The following is a 13751-nucleotide window of genomic DNA, read 5'->3' as shown; positions in this document are numbered from 1 at the left end:
AAAATTCGCGAGCAAGCAACATCAGCGTAATCACAACGAGACATCGCAGTAGTTGCCTAATCAGCGCTGCCGATCTATACGGGCAGTGCTGTTGAATGTGCTGCTCGACATAGCTTTACAAGGCCTTCGGACCGCTGAAGAGTAGAATAAGAAAAAAAAAACAGAAGAAAGGGAGAAAATTATCCCAATATTTTTCTTACCAGTGTTGCAGAAGCCCGGCGCTCTCTGGTCATTACGAAGGACTGCGTTCACGAACCTGTAAAAGCGAGAACACCGCAAAAGTGAGCCAAAATCGACATAACAGGTTTCGTGCAGCGATAAATCCTACCGCAACAAAAAAAAAAGACACGATAGTGTTTCGGCATTGCCCTATGGAGACCACTAACGAGAATAAAAATGCGTCACTCAAAGATGTTGTGTGACGCGTGTCTAATGCAACCGGTGCTACCGACAAAACATAACCCAAGTGTAAGCTTTATTTTAGTACATTGACAAGCTTTATTTTGGCACGTTGCTAAGCTTTATATTGTTAGGCTTTAGCGCGTTCACAACGAAGGCGATGATTAGGGTGATGATAATAAAAAAGATGATTCTATGAACCCAGCACCTTTAGTACAAGGCGTTTTCTAGCGCAGCTCCAGCGCTTAAGCGAGGCTTGCGTCGTGGATATATCACAATACTTCGCAGGCTTAAGTTAGTAATTTAAACTACCGATGACTTTGGTTGCAAATCCGGCGCCTTAACTTCTGGATATTCAGCAGTTTTATTATATAGACTTGGAGAGACTAGAAAAACGCTCTTTTATTGATTTCAGTAACTTTGAACGCATCAGCGTTCCGTTACTTTTAGCATAGCCACGCCGATATTGCCGTTGTAGGACGAAACCATCAACGACTTCGTTCTCGCGACCACTTCTACGGACTATTTCGATGGAAGTTTCGAACATGTCGGGAGAAATCGGCACCTAGTAGCGATCTTATGGCGTCACAGCGTTTGACAATCCGAATTTTTATGCCACTCGTCGCGGGATCTTGAACAATTGCCTATCGAGAGGCGTGACGCAGAACATGAGGCTGTTAGCCCGTCTTTTGGAAAATGGGAAATGTCATGCTTCATTGCTCGCGGAAGTTTTCACAAGGGTATAGCTTGCTAGGTGCGCACGGAGACTCGCTCAGACGCGTTGAATGTGCGTTAAGATGGTCGCTCTTCTGTTGCAATGAATGACGCGCACCTATCGAGGCGAGTGCCGGCGCCGATTTATTGGAAGCGCGTGTGCGAAAACATGCAAGCGTTTCGGCGTTGCTGCACAGCGATTATTGGCGAGAAGAAAAGTGCGTCACTCAGAAATCATGCGTGACGTGAACATATTACGGCGTTATATCGGTGTAGCTTGACCTTACGCTGGTGGTCTCGTCGGGCTGAAAGAAATGGCACATATGAAGCGAAGGGCTGTTATTAAAGTATATCTTGCGGAAATGAGAAACGCGGGATTACTTTTGGCGAAGGCAAAGTAAAGCAACACCAAGAGAGTCCGTCATTTGTGTTACACTCGCGGTTTTACTGCAGTTTAACACGATTAAGCACGTGGAGCGATTCTGAACTGCTTCAAGTGCGTCTCTTAATGTGGTTTGATCTAGGTCGCATATAGATTAAGCGTATTCAAATTGTGGATGGATGTATGTCACGTATAGCAGTACACTTAGGAAAACTGGTGCGAAGTAAAAATGCCTTTTTTAACTACCCTAAAGTACGGTTAGATTTATACAGTCTGTGTTGCATGGCTTGTTTCCAGGACAGGGTGTTAGCTATGTGGCCATCAAGGTAATTGTACAGTGTTCAATGTTGCAGTAAGAAATAACTCAATACATAGGTTGTACAGGCTGTGTTCGTGCGAGAGATCCGCATAGCTTTGCATTGGTTCACGTTAAGTTACGTCTTCCAAGTGTAACACCAGTCATCGATGTTTCTTAGCTCAGCCTACGGTCATAAGGCAGTCGTCTCTGGATACATAAAGTTGTCAAGATACGGCGTTCGGTAATTCATTTGCATATATTCAACGTAAAAGTGGACCAAGTACCAATCCTTCGAGAACTGTTAATTCAACTCGGGTCACATCGGAGGTACACATGTTAGTACTAACAAGTTGGACCGGGAGGTGGTTACATTACAGCTGTTACGTTATTACCTTGTTGCTATAAATTTACATCAGACACGTTCATTCGCAATGGCTTCGTGTTCCATATAAATTGTTTGCCTTCGCCTCCGCTGGCGCGACGGCTCCAGAGCTCGGACACCAAAGGTGAACACGCGGATTCCTAGTCGTCATTTTGCCGTCCTCTAAGTTTTTCAGTCTTCTTATATTGGGCTACGTTTTCCGAGATAATGCCTCCGAGATACCTCCGAGATAATGCCCGAACTTTGCTGTCGAAGCAGATGTCTATATCCTTCACGAGAAAGGGGCCAACAAGTGAGAAATTGCTAGCCCTCTGGAGCGGTATTATCGATCCATAACTTTCGAGGGTACAATGGGCCTCTTCTATTTGCAAAGTTCACTCATAGCCCGCAGACTGCTCACCGGTAGGAAACTGCGTTGAAGTCACGTCGTAGCGGCGTAGCTAAAAAAGCCCTTGTCTGTGTCACCTAAGCAGAACAAATGCAGTATCAAGTCACGCCATACACCCTACAAGTTTTTACTCCTTTAGGGATGTTGGTTTATTCTATGGCATACAGCCGTATACCATTGAGGTTGTTAGATATTGTACACGACAGCGCGCTCAACTATATACACGGAATAAATGATGCCGCCATTTCAAATAGTGTGTTAGTCCAGCCACCAGGTGAGCATCGAAATATGCCACACCACAGTTTGACAGCGGTAGCTATTAAATCGGTTTGCGCGTAGTTTTTGTGTCGTCTGTCGGTGCTGTTGTCAGATTTACTTCACACAAGAAGTCGCGAAAAGAGATCGACGCTTCTATTTATGGCGGACCAACAGTACCTCACGTCTCCGCACTTCTAAGCGATACTTTGAGCACGTCCCTAGCTTAAGCGACGAATAATGTTGTGACAAATAACGTGAACGAAGCTTAAACATTGAACGTGTGCTTGTCAGATGGTTGTCAACACGCACAACTCAGGCTTGCGGCGCGTGCACTGTCACATGACCGCCGCATGGTGTTTTGGAACAAGTGCCGGCGCATTTGCCGCTTTCCGTGTAAATATACAAAAAGAAAACGCAAGTTCTTGCGACATGTTAAAGCAAGTCTTCCGTTCAATATTGCACGTATGAAGGGTGCCCAAAACCTTTCCTAAACGGGGCAGATTGCTTGCCTGCGTACACATTGAACTTTTATCTTTCTCTGATTTTGGTGAAGCACGCGCTTGCCACATTAAAAAGGAAGACGTCTGCAGAAACTTGAAGGATGAGGGCATACACAGGCGCTGATACGACCGCCCCTGTCTATGCCCTCATCATTCATGTTTGCGCGAACGTCTTTCTTTCCAAGTGCGCTGCTTCACCAAAGTCATGGATCACGGAAAGTAAGTTCTATCGTTCTCACCAATCGCTCCCCTTTCTCCCTACCCCCACCTCAGGGTGGCCAACCGGGATCAGGTTGGTTAGCCTCCCTACTTTTCCTTAACTGCTTCTCTCTCTCTTTCCGTGAAGCAATTGCTGCGTTGCTTTTTTGCCTGCTTTGCATGCAGGAAGGCAACTTGCGGGAAAGCATTTATTGCGTGCTTCCATTAGGAAGTAGTTCTCACTGATGGTACTGTAACTTTCTTCCGATACTTTCTTTGTTTCCCGGGGCTATCATTTTAAGGCAGTAATTCTTGCACTTCACTACAGAACAGCAACAATCTAGCAATAGTTCAGAAAACTAATCCACCTTCAGAGGTGACTGATAATGTGTTGGACGCTGCAGCTGCGCTATAGATTCGACTCACTGGAGGATCTATATACGTTTTTTAACGTGGTCGTTTTTCGAAGGCGATAATTTTTACACACCGAGGCGTCAAAAAAACATCCGCAAAAATATCGCAACTTCTCAACGACAGACTCAGAAGCAATAGCTTTTTCAGGGGGCTTTCTTCGGCAAGGAACCTTTAAATTGAGAAATGTTTGTCTGTTTCGTCCGTCAGGGTTACCGAGTGCCCCACCGAATTTATCTCTCTATTTCTTGAGATGGTCAAACAGATGTCTGGGCCACCGCGAGGCATCTCTCACAGAAAAAGAAAGACTTGGTCTCTTTCGAGGGCTCACCGATTTTCTTTTGTTCAGCGACGTCGCAGCTCAGTACTTCGCTCATTCTTCAAGGCGAAGAATACATTGCGTCGTGGCGGTTTTGGGTGGAACTCGTAGGAGCATCGTATACGCCTTACTGTCAACAGCATCTGTTTTGTGATCTCTTAATTTGCTACACTGTTGCTTCCCATATATTTTTGTTTTCGCGCCGCAGCTGGTATACCGCTCTTTGCCATTGCACAGAGAACACCCTGAAATATCTGCTAGACCGCTGGTCGTGGACAATGTGCAGCGTCACTGTGACACAGAACTTTTGTTGTTTTGCTGGAGATATCGAGTTCCAAAAATAGCCCAAAGCAGTCAGTCAAGTGGATAGGTGTGTCCGTCAGACTTGTTCCTTTAGTACCGTTGGGATTGTGTCGGTGTTGGTGGTGTTGGTCGTGCTAGAGGTGGTGGTAGAGCTATCTCAACTTTGTCAAGGGTCACCGGCAGCTTTATATTACACCGACAAGGTATGAGCTAATCGCCTTAGACAAAGAAAAAGGTGACGCTCAGTGTAGAGCCATGCTCCGGTTGGCATGAAGAGTGAAAATTGTCGGAGATGTGCACGTACACCTTGGACTATATAGTTCAGGAGGGGTTCTCATCCGCAAACGTTTTATGGGTTTCGCAGACTTTTGCTCTGAAACTTGCGCTCTTGCAAGGCAGAATATTAGTGACTGTGTCTCTCTGAGACATCAATTTGAATTCCCGTCATGATTTTTTCTGCAGCGTTATGAAGCACAATAAGGGCGATGCAAATGGCTGCATGATATCCATAAAAAAAAAGGTGTCCCTTGAAAACGCTTCCCTCTAAGCACCTTCATTTTTCAGCTATGTTGTCCTCATCGTGCAACACTATTTCATGAATAAGTGAAAAACACGAATGTCTCCACTGTCGTGGAGATGTGGAGACGTTCCAATCCAATATGCATAAAGTGAAGGTCGATAAACGATCATGGAATGCATGACAACTAAAAACGCGGCAAACTTTACGCACCACTCCACGTTATGACAGCGATGGAAGTTACCACGCTCGCCTTCAAGTTTATATACTTTAGGAGAGGGAGATAAAGGCTCTTGACTGGCACGCGATCTGCACGCATGTTCTGAAAACGTAGCGTAATTTCTTGGAACCCGTATTTGTAGGTGCCGCACAATCGTGAACAAACACGCTCAATTAATCTGGCCAGCATATTAATTCTTTTAGTACAGGCCATCCAAAGACACCTAGCACCCAATTTTCTTATATATATAGGAAGGAGGAATACAACCTACTGCAAGTTAACACAAATGCTCTGCATATAAATTTCAGCGGAGCTAACTATTGAATAATAAGTTTCGATGTTTTGCACTGTAACAGAGCTAGAACTTACGAAACCTTCACTGTAAACAGGTGTTATCTGAAGTAGGCGCTGCGATATTTTTAGAAAGCAATATTTAATAACTTGACTCAACCGAAGCACTATGTTATCTGTTGGCACACAACTTAAAGACGCTCTAAAGAACACAGCATGGCCTTCAAGTTTGATTTCGTCCTCACGTGCTCCTATAGCAAAACTCAAAGTTTCCAGTTTTTGGTTCATTCGCGCTCAGAATACAATTAGCGCTGCTGCTCGCTGTCGGGCAGCTGAAGCGGCGCAGGTGTGGAGTTTCGTCGGTGTCAAGTGGACATGGGTTACACATACATCAGGCTATTGTAAAAGTTACATCGCAGGTTCGCTATTGTCCGCGATATTCTGTTACCACAGTCTCTACTCGTGGACAGCCAACGAAATCAATTATGGCGTGATGCGTAAAGAAATCACGACATACCGTGCGTCGAATGTCCGCAAAAAAAATTAATTCTCGCATTTGTGGCAGTAACAAATTTTTATCGTCAATAAAGCACGTGAAAGATTGTGCAAAGTGCACTTTCCAGACATCTCGAGTTACCCACTATGATGGCGGAAGTCGTTATCGAAGTGAAAATAACGCTTGGGCTTTCGAAATGGCGCCTGCTTTTTTATTTGTTTTTTTGCACATTTTGTTCCTCACGGCATTCTCGCTATTAGTAAGTGATCCTCAGGCTTCAGCGTTGCCGGGAGCGGGAAGTCGGTTATCTTGTGTACAGGGCAACCGAATAGTACGGATAAATCCTACTAACAGTATTTTCCATAATGAAGAAAACGTTCTATCGGAAAGCGAGAGGCGCAGTATCAACCAATCCGGAGCACGCCTTCTTTCTCGGAGGTGTCCACTGCGTTGAATTGTTGATCGCAAGGCATACCAAGCGAGTGCTTCGCACCTCACTAGATGAAAACTACTTCCGCTAGCTACAGAGGAGGCGTGAGAAACTGCTGTCATGCTGAATTTAATGGACCGCTGAGTGTTGGTTAGGGAGGAGAAGGTTGTGCGGCGAGATAAGTGCGCGCTGCAGGTATAATAAATATTGCACGAAAGAGCTTGCAACACGAGGCGCCGCAAAATACCCAAGTTGGTGTTATTGATGCCACGTATACCATATTGCGCAACGTGACATAGAAACATATATATCTGACATGCACACCAAGAATAGGGGGTGTCCTTTCATTAAAAGGAATGCGGCAAGTCTGTACGAAGCAATGAGGAGAGAGAGACAGATAAAGAAGCCCGCGTTGCAGATCTGGCAAAATTTAGGCGGTTTCTTTTCCTTCTAGGCATCAAAAACCGCTTCAACGTCTTTTGCAGCGCATATTCTTCTTTTTCGTATTTTGCGTCCAAACTTTCGAAAGTGATGCTAACTGGTGACGCAACCACATTCGCTAATCACGAAGCAGTGTTCGCAAGAAAAAAAAAACGTGAAGCCAGCCTCTATAGCTGCAACTGTATGTAACAGTGGCCCACAATGTGTATACATCCTTGCGGCTTATACTCTGGCTGCCAACGTGTAGAAATCGCACATTCATAGATCAGATGTGGCTTCATGCCCTCGTAATGCTTCGCGGTGCGCCGATGCTGAACAATGTGTTTGGATCTTGAGCATCTGGAGCTAGTACACGAAGAAATTCTATATTTAAGTGATTACTTGAGCTGTGTTAGTACTTGCCCTTCTACAAAACCAAAATATATCTCCAGGGGGTTATGTGAATGATGCATAAGCATTTCGTAGTAACGACGTGGTGTTGAGTGCTCACAGTCGACACTGCTGGTAATCCTAGCACTGCTCAGTGGCTGCGGTCGTCTTAAAGACATTGCGGTAAATGGGGCAGCGCTGCGGCGATACGAACTGCTGTGGAAGGTGGCGCAACGTGAACTGATCAGGCAAGCAAACTGCTGCAGCTGGCGGAGCCAGGTGCGCTGATAACGTTCCGATCCGAAGCCACGGCTGCTCTACAGTTCTGGCTTACTAAAGGTGTGCCTAGCGCGTGCCTGATTACACATGTCACGTGGTCACAGAGACGCTCTCGTGCCACTGCTCGCGTGTTTATCATCGTCGTCTTTACGGCTGGCTGGCTCTATCGGGCGCCACAGGCGAAGGAGAGACGAACGGACGCACGTACAGTCTTCTCGTTGGGTAACCATAGAAATGCTCACGCATTAAAAAAGAAAGGGCCAGCCCTGGCGCGTCAAGAAGCTTGGTAAGCCAGAAAAGACGTAAAGACCATATACTGGTGGCGACATCGCCTTGAAGTTCCCTCCCCCACTCGCCGTGGAGTCATGTATTTCGGCACAGCGTCTTCTCGTTCCTAGTGAAATTTCCATCTGTATTGATTCATTACATGGTAGTATAATATAGCCAGAGACTGAACTTAGCATGTTTCCGGTAGTTTACAGTGCCCCCAATGGCCTCAATGCAAAAAAAGAAAACTATACTTTGAAGGTCAGTACGTCACATTGACGTGCTGATGGGCTTCGGGGCAAAGTGGTAAAATCTACACTTTATTTACGTTCTATTTTTCTCGTAATAACCCGTTACTGCGTAATGGACAAGAAATGGAGTTCTTGAGGAGCACCTTATAAATTTTAACTGATTTGTCTTAAGTGTTTGTCTTTTAGTGTCACTTTAAATTGAAAGGGGATAACCGCCATGGCTATATAAAACTTGGCACGCCATTGGCTGCAGACCGAATATTTTGACTATACGAATGCACCTGACAGGGCACTTCAAAGGCCTTTGGAGTAGGGAACATCTAGCGAAAGGGCGTCCACTCGACACGTGACTAAGCTCTCGCCCCTTTTCGGCACATGCCCCTTGTGGAAGGGACAATACCCCGACTCGATTACGGGCTTCAACAGTTCAGAAGTCCTTCCACAACCCCTAATTGATGAAACACAGTGGTGCCTTGTTATAATTTTATTGCTGGCGAAAGCAATTTTATAGTTGGCAGGGGTGCAATTTGAGCAGATACGCAATTACTGAAGCCGTTCTTTGCGCACCCTCATGCTCTTTCTTTGACCGTGGCTGCGGGTCCTCACTGGGTTTCGTGCCGAACAACTCCCACAACTAACCGCACTACCATCTATGCTACCCTTGCAGGTGTCCTGCTGGCTGTCCTTGTTTTTCTATGGAAGTACTCTATGATGAAACTAATCATACTTAAATATCTTCATTGCAACGAGCATAAGTGATGAAGAGCACATTTCCTGTAATGAAGCGCAAACCAATCTACGCCTACTTTCACTGGGGTTCTATCTATGCCTATCTATGTACAGGGGTTCAGCGAATCTGCTTTGGCGCTCGGTCGTCCGCTGACAAAAATTCAGTTTACATTTGCATTATATCCAGGATCGGTCTGCACTAGTTGGCACGCCATCACTGATCCAGCATCATAGAAAGTGTGGCGAATCCCCTAAACAGCGTAGTGCGCGCTCATGTGGGTCACGTGGTGGGGGTCTCCGCGTCTTGCCGTCATTACATGCAGGCAGGTGATCGCTATGTTGCAGAACGCTGCGTAGAATGTAATGAATTGCATGATGTTTAGTTAATTGCTTCACGCATGTTTCGCTTTTCAGATTCCGATATGTGGGTTGGATGTGCATTGTTTCAATGAGTAAGCATTCTTTGGCGAGCTCCCCAGCCCTGTCACGCGAAAAGTGTAATGCCTTGTACCTGCACAAAGATGCGTAATTTGCAAAGACATTGAATCGTTATGATAGTGTAAATGTACATGACTGTTAGTTGCTAAGCGACAAGGACCAATTTAAAGCAAAAAATAAAAATAAAGAGAGAATATCCATACTGCTAAATAGGGCTTCTTAGAAAATGCATCGGGAACTTGTTAGGGGTGGGCCAACTGAAGGTTCCGCCAACTGAACTGAACCCAACTGAACTTTCGGGGAGTACCAACTGAAATTTGGTTGTTGGCCAACTTGAAATTTTGGGGTGGGCCAAGAAGAAATTTACTAGTGCACCAACTTGAAATTCGGGGTGGTGCAACTTGAAATTTGGGGTGAGCCAAGTTAAAATTTCAAGGTAGGCAAACTTTAAATTGGCAAGATTAAATTTGGAGGTGGGCCAACTTGGAATTTCGGTGTGGCCCAACTTGAATTTGGGTGTGGGCCACACTGAAATTTCCAGTTTAATTTCAAGTTTCAAGTGAAGTTTCAAGTTTAAATTTGGGGGACATGGGTCAACTTGAGATTTCAGGGTGGGTCAACTTAAATTTGGGGGCAGGCCAACTCAAATGTGGGGGGGGGGGGTAGTTCAAGTCGAAATATGGGGGTGGGCCCACCTAAATTTGGGGGTGGGCCAACTGAAATTTGGGGGCGGAAGCTGGCACAACTGACATTTGGAGTTGGCACAACTGAAATGTGGGGTTGATCCAACTAGAAATTTGGGAGTGGACCCACTTTAATTTGGGGCTGGGCCAACTTGAGAATATTGGGTGGCCAAATGTCCAATTGAACGCTACTGAGAGTTCTTCGACTTATGAACACCTCGCGGAGAAGCGAGCGCGTCAAGACGCTTGTCGCTTCTTTATTGGGCCTTACCAAGACGCAAGCGAGAGCTGCGTGGACTAGGAACACGCCCATAATACAGGCTTGTGACAGCGGCAACGAGGGTGACATGGATGGATGGAGAAAACTTCATTTCGTCAAAAAGCATATCCGGATGATTCCTTGTTAAATGGCCATCAACCCATGGTTGACGGCGACCTGGGTGGCCCACTCTCCGACGCTGCTCTGTACGACCGGGTCTGAGCTGGCCAATACGGCCTCCCACTGCTCTAGAGAAGGATCATGCATGATATCCGCCGGTGGGGACGCTATGCAGCATTCATATATGATGTGGCCATAGGTTGCCAGTTCCAGGCACCATCTGCATTCCGGCTTAATCTCGTCCTGGTACATTTTGCTCAACACGTATGGATTCGTAAAAGGTCTTGCTTGCAACCTTCTCGATCCATATGCATTCATGTGCCTCAGTTAACTCCTTGTCTGGGGGCGGAAAGAACCTCCGTTCCAGTTTTTAATGGTTTGTAATGTAGTGAAAGGATACCAGTTCATCTCTCGTGAACCTCCCTGGAACGACCGGCTCACTTGCTCGGCTGGAGAAACCTCGAGCATTCATGTGAGCCGCCTCGTTGGCGTCGCGACGATCCACTCTCCCCTCACACAGCACCTCACGCACTGCTGTGGCAGCTGGTGCTTCCTTTCGGCCACTTCGCTCCGTCGGGGCGCGCTCGTTCCCGGCGTTCCGGCGCAATCGGTACGATTGCAATGAAGGGGCCGGATGCGGCGAGAAAGCCTCACAACTGTCCGCTAAAGCCTAAGCATTCTTTGCCGCCAAAAAGGTCATGGGTAGACGCGTATAAGCTAGGGAAAAGCGAGTAAGCAAAACTAAGCAAGAACGAAGTCACAGCCGAGCCATACAATGCTGACGCATTGGTAGACAATTCTGACAATTTTCGTAGCTTTTTTTTTTCTAAGTGCTTTGTCACTTTAAGGTCAAAGAATCAGCGTCATGTGTTTTTCTGCAAAAAAAAAAAACGTACAAAGGAGGGCGCGTCACACCATGTATTAGCGGTGAAACTGCTTCTGATAAGAGGAATTCACAGTATAAAAGAAGGGGGCTTAGTTCAAATTACTTTAGGTCGACATTGAGTCAAGAGGTAAAAAAGATTCACATTTGTGGCACACATTTTTGGGAAGGCTAATAGATATGCTGCTTCAATTCATGGTACGCGTATGTTTTCTGCGTCATGAAAGACCGGAGTACCGGGCATTTTCGTTTAGTTCCATGCACCGAAGGAGCGAGCCCAGATACAGCACTCGCGCACCACATAGGAGGAGGAGGCGACAGATGATTTCTCAGCAGCGGCGCTTGCGGCCACGTGCTCAGCCTGCCGAATGAAGGCACGAACATGCGAGCCTCCACTGATTGCGAGTGGCCCTTGTTGCACAAGAATATACACCGTGTTGCGCGATAATAAATAGAGGTGATGTTTCGTCTGATCACGATTGTTATTTCAATTATGCTGTAGTAATGGGGTTCTCGTATACGTGACTTTTGACTCAATTTCGACGCAACCTTCGCCGTCCACAGCACGGTCTGCTGTAGTTTCTCGCGTTCGGACATTGTTGCGCAAGTGGCATTTCGATGCAACTTTTGACCAGTTTTCTCGCCGCTGTCCATAATACTGGCAGTTACTGCGCGTCCTCGCTCCACCACGAGCATTATTGGACAAACGTAAAACTGTGACGGTGCTAAACGGCGATTTTTTTCCCTTGAAGTTCCCGTACCAGCTCGGCCCGACGTCACGCATCTTTGACGATATACGACGGCGTCTGACGTAAGCGCTTGTTTACCGGTAAAATTGGACTGCATTGTGTTTTAAGGAGTCAAATATTGAGCATGGCCAGTTTCGGAAAATTTCACTGAGTCAACGTGGCCCAAATACAAAATATACCTTGAAATGTCCGACGTCGCGCCACAGTAACAGTTCTTAGGTTACGGTGCGAAATTAGAAACACAAAAATAAACATTTTTGTCTTTATTTTCTCTTCTACTAATGAATCTACGAACGGTAAAATAGCGGAAATAAAATTTTCAAAAATATCATTTTTGTCAGTCTAAAATGATTTGAGGTTTCTTTTCAGTGTAGCTTTAACAGGTGGAAACTGTTGTCCGAAATGGGTTAAAGCACATATCGCAGACATACTAAATTCACGGACGGCCCCTTGCCGTAATCCTTGAAAAGAAGCACATAGAAGCGGTGTATTCTTACAGCAATAATGTATGAGGAAAGAACAACCACAGGGATAACAAGGAAATTTTAAAAGGAAGAAAGGGCTGTGTAACGAGGGATGGAACGGCAAAGTGTGCTAGTGTAACGTTATGAGACCTGTAGACTGCGGTGCGGAATAGCCGCATGTAGCTCGTATGTAACTTGAGCTCAAAGGAAAAGAGAAGATTTGGGAAGTCATGCAGTGCGGAACACAGATAACCGCCACTGGCGTAGTCTACAGGGATATCTATGTCAGGGATACACCACCGAGGGATGCGAATAATTATGTGGTGTGACGAGAAGGAAGTTGACGAATTGGAGACCGCCGATTCATGTAAGATATGGGTAAGCGAAGATTTATGGTAGCGGCTTTTGTTCTGTCATGTACCTGTGGTGATGCTAACGTTGATGGTGACGATGAGACGTCATCCCGATGACTTTGAGGGCCACAAATATGTTTGCGCACGTACGCTGCTATGCTTCTGTCCGGCTCAGAATGTGGGGTACGTACACACATGTCCGTAAGTGACCGTAATAGCGGCCACGATGAAGGTAATTATCGTGCGTCTTTCAGCAACACCTCGACGAACGCCAGCACAATTTACGTCGAGAGAACGAAACGAAAAAAATGCATAAAGGTTAACCGGATGTGCGTCGGTTTCTCTCACCTATACTTGGAGAAGGAAGCTAAGGGGATCAGCGAAAAGAACAGACAGAACTGTGGAAGTATTCTCACGTTCAGTAAGTATTCCGTCACGCGGTCGCTTGCGGTATGCTGTCCGAGTCGATCAGCGATGCTAACATATACGACGCGCCCAATTAAGTAGTGAAGACGTTTCGAGCGTTCCGGCGATGCACATCATCACCTGCATATTCCTGTGTCTGTTTTACACTGATGGGGTGTGCGTGTTTAGCGAAGCTACAATGCGCTGACCATATAAGGAACACCACTTCCCGCGCTTATAAGACACGGAGCGCTTCGTCCTGTCGCCCTGCTGCTCCTTGGCACGGCTATTGTACTAACGCTTGCGGATATTCGCGAAACCTGTTACATCGTACCCTAAGGAGAAACCAGGCCATAGATAGCACCTGTGTACACTGATGGCACTGCGGAAACCTATCCACAATTACTTCGAGCGTGTCGCACGTTAGCTCTACCAGCACACCCGGAGAGCGTGACAGCTGACCACCTTCAGCTCATACTGAACGCGGTGCCAAAAGCGTCCACGTGTTACGAGCTGCGGGCAATTACGTGTTACACAACGTGCTACGTACGTAAC

General features: G+C 46.2%; 1 protein-coding gene and 1 long non-coding RNA gene across 3 annotated transcripts in view; one reads left to right on the top strand and one right to left on the bottom strand.

Annotated features, from left to right (window-relative positions):
* Window positions 1-13751, bottom strand: part of LOC135897330 (calcitonin gene-related peptide type 1 receptor-like) — a 188669-nt gene that overhangs the window by 30626 nt on the left and 144292 nt on the right. For both annotated transcript variants that reach the window (XM_065425952.1, XM_065425945.1), the window contains one exon: window positions 201-256. In XM_065425952.1, coding sequence (XP_065282024.1) covers window positions 201-233 — 33 coding nt within the window. In that variant the 5' untranslated portion in view covers window positions 234-256. The remainder of the gene's footprint in view (window positions 1-200; window positions 257-13751) is intronic.
* Window positions 1-13751, top strand: part of LOC135897344 (uncharacterized) — a 65413-nt gene that overhangs the window by 30150 nt on the left and 21512 nt on the right. The window lies entirely within an intron of this gene.

This window comes from Dermacentor albipictus, chromosome 1, assembly GCF_038994185.2.
Source record: "Dermacentor albipictus isolate Rhodes 1998 colony chromosome 1, USDA_Dalb.pri_finalv2, whole genome shotgun sequence".
Classification (NCBI taxonomy): Eukaryota; Metazoa; Arthropoda; class Arachnida; order Ixodida; family Ixodidae; genus Dermacentor; species Dermacentor albipictus.
Note: the sequence above shows the minus strand (reverse complement) of the source record. Positions and strands in the feature narration are given on the sequence as shown.